Source organism: Pelobates fuscus, chromosome 10 (assembly GCF_036172605.1).
Source record: "Pelobates fuscus isolate aPelFus1 chromosome 10, aPelFus1.pri, whole genome shotgun sequence".
NCBI lineage: Eukaryota > Metazoa > Chordata > Amphibia > Anura > Pelobatidae > Pelobates > Pelobates fuscus.
In genome coordinates this window covers 2,498,537-2,501,531 of record NC_086326.1, presented here as the reverse complement: position 1 = coordinate 2,501,531, position 2,995 = coordinate 2,498,537, and the positions used below count along the sequence as shown (strand labels likewise).

Genomic DNA, 2,995 nt, shown 5'->3' with positions numbered 1-2,995 from the left:
TAAGGCATTGAAAATGCAAAAAATAATTAAATATATATAAGGTTTTAAAATAAAAACCTCAAAATATTTTGAAAGTTTGCTGTAAATCACCATTCATTGCGTCTCTTTGCAGCAGATCGCTCCCACGCTCCCAGGTATTTCCATTCATTACGTGCGAGTGATAGCAGTCACTGTCATTGCTTAGCAAATTGGCATAGTGAATCTGGAGAAAAGGAAACTAAGTGTCCAACTGGTTGATTGACAGAAACCAAACGTGGGAATGTCCGCTATCTCCAAACTAGCAATCCGTGCACCACATCCAAGCTGAAGTGGTTATGGTGCTTAGAATAACTGTTTAAATAGTCAAATGGGGGGAAAAGAATCATCCCACCAGATCTAATTCCTGTCTGATTATTTTGCCCCAAGATTCTGTCGTTTCTGTTTTTTTAGATTTCCCCAATTCACAACTGCGACGGGTTTCACTAACGTGAGAATTCAAAGTCAATTTCAAATTAAAGCCCAGAAAAAGGTGAAATGGACACAGTTATGGTTCTAGATTGGATACTCTGACCTTGAATTCTTGAACACTTTGAATTCTCTCCTTAGTGAATAACTCTGTACAGATTCTCCATCCCCCGGTTATTGTGACACATGGCTGATTTGATGCTTATTCACAGGTGAGCAGCTGAAGACAACTCTTATTGTTCTTGGCCGGCCTAGAGATAATTCAAGCAGGGTTACAAAGATTGCTTTCAGGTATGGATGCTGTGATTTCGATTAGAAAGCCCCTCTCTCCCTGACTCTTTCTGCTTTGCTCTCTCCCTGTCTCTTTCTGCTTTGCTCTCTCCCCGTCTCTTTCTGCTTTGCTCTCTCTCCCTGTCTCTTTCTGCTTTGCTCTCTCTCCCCGTCTCTTTCTGCTTTGCTCTCTCTAGCCTGTCTCTTTCTGCATTATTCTCTCTCTCTCTGTCTCTTTCTGCATTGCTGTCTCTCTCTGTCTATTCAGTGATTTAAAATAGAGAGTTATTTGCCGGCATGCTGGTGGAGATTAAAATCCTGTAGGTAGTTTGAGCTGCACTAAAGTCCACCTGGTTTGTGTCTCTTCTTTGTCCTAAATTACAAGACCACACTCAGCACGCACTGTGCAGTGGGCCCAATTCTTTTCTTTCTCCACAGGAACATTTTTTTCAGTTCTCCTCTAAAGCTGTCATGAAGCCAGGCGTAGAGAAACGCGTTGGTACAGGCAGACATCATTGCAAACCAGTGGCACAACAGCTGGACAAGGTTGAAGTATTGCTTGTTGATGAGATTGATGTCGATGTCTTTCATTATATTGAAAATATGCAGTGGCAGCCAGCACACCCCAAAAGCCCCCACCACAAGCACCAGCAAACGGAACGTTTTCCTCCTCCTGGCACGGTCCCACTCTGCCTGGATGTTGGTGATATTACCTGGGACTATCCGGTTTCTTAGCTTTACCGAAATCCTCAGGTAGGACAGTGAAATGGCCGTCAGCGGGAGGGCGTAGGTGAGAATAAGGGTGCTGTAAGCATACGCTAGTCGTTTCTTCCCCATTCCCACCCAAAACTCCTCGCAAATGGAGAAGTCCAAATCGGGAAATTCAACGTGGTATGTGTGAACTATGGCCGGTGCGGCCATCAGACAGCTGAGCAACCATATTCCAGCTAGGATATAGGCACAGGTTGGGATGGTGAGTCTCCTCCTGAGAGGATAAACAGTGGCGTGGTACCTCTCCACGGCAATCACCGTCAACGTAAAGACAGACACGTAGACTGTGACCGGCTGCATCAGATAGACAAAATAGCACATAAATCCCCCGAAAATCCAACCCCTGGGCTCAAATGCATATGCCAGGGTGAGTGGCACACACGTAGCGCACATCAGCATATCAGAAAACGCCAGGTTCCCCACCAGGAAGTTGGTGACATTGTGCATCTTTTTGGTTTTGCAGATGACGTAGATGAGGAGATAGTTCCCCAAAATTCCAATAAAAACTACCAGAGAGTAACACGGGATCACGAGAGCCTTGAAGGAATGGAGAAGCTGCAGACCCATGAATTGATGGCTGGAATTACTGTCCATGGCTGAGCGCTGGCTGAGAGTGGCAGGATTAGTTGGAGTTAATACCCATGGCTATTTTTAAAGGATTATTTGTCCTGCACTGACTATGAGGGGTATCTGGAGACAGCCTCTTTGTAACACGCTGTGGAATGAAAAACAAGCCATTACTGAAACAGAACAAGCACTGATTCCACGGAACAATGTCGTTTAAAATACAGCGCTGCGGAATATGTTGGAGCTTTATAAATAAGAACAATAAAAGAATCAATACTCGTGTATATCTTATGATAAACATTATGCGTTAACCCTTGTGGTACTGAAGGCTCGATGTTCACGGTTGTTGCACTAAAAGAATTAAAGCAGCTGTAAACACTAGTTAGGAATGGGTTAAACCCTTGAATGCACTAAATGTTTGCTCACTTGGGGGACGGGGATGGGGATGGGGGGGGGGGGCAGGTTAAGAGGCAACAGAAAATAAAGAATGCTGGTTATGGCGATAATGTCCACTTACTGTTTTCTGGAGCTGGAGACAGAGAGACATCTGGTCCTTCTGAAGATGAATCTTTTCTGTCCTGTGTGATCGGATCAACAGATGGAAATCACAAAGAGGGGGAGTCTGGAGACAGCTGGGTATCAGGGGATGGAAGAACTGAAGATCTGGGAGACCTGGGCAAGCTGGAGAGCTGAGGGAGAAGAAGACCTGGGGGAGCAAAGCAGTTGGGGAACTAGAAGAAGATGGGGAGCTGGGGGAGGAGAAGTGGGGATCTGGGATAGTGAAGGGGGTGAGCTGGGGGAGCAGAAGATGATGGCAGTTAGAGGAAGGAGGGGAGCTGGGGGCAGTTAGTGGAAGGTGGGGAGCTGGGGGAGTTAGGGGAAGGTGGGGAGCTGAGGGTCAGTTAGAGGAAGGTGGGGAGCTGGGGGCAGTTAGTGGAAGGTG

General features: G+C 46.1%; 1 protein-coding gene across 1 annotated transcript; it reads right to left on the bottom strand.

The window, feature by feature from the left end:
- Positions 1 to 1,092: 1,092 nt before the first annotated feature.
- Positions 1,093 to 2,636, bottom strand: PRLHR (prolactin releasing hormone receptor). The gene is made up of 2 exons (XM_063434217.1): positions 2,570 to 2,636; positions 1,093 to 2,200 (listed from the first exon to the last, which is right to left on the bottom strand). Exon 2 carries the CDS (start codon positions 2,077 to 2,079, stop codon positions 1,093 to 1,095), a length of 987 nt encoding a protein of 328 aa, XP_063290287.1. The 5' UTR covers positions 2,080 to 2,200; positions 2,570 to 2,636.
- Positions 2,637 to 2,995: the final 359 nt, after the last annotated feature.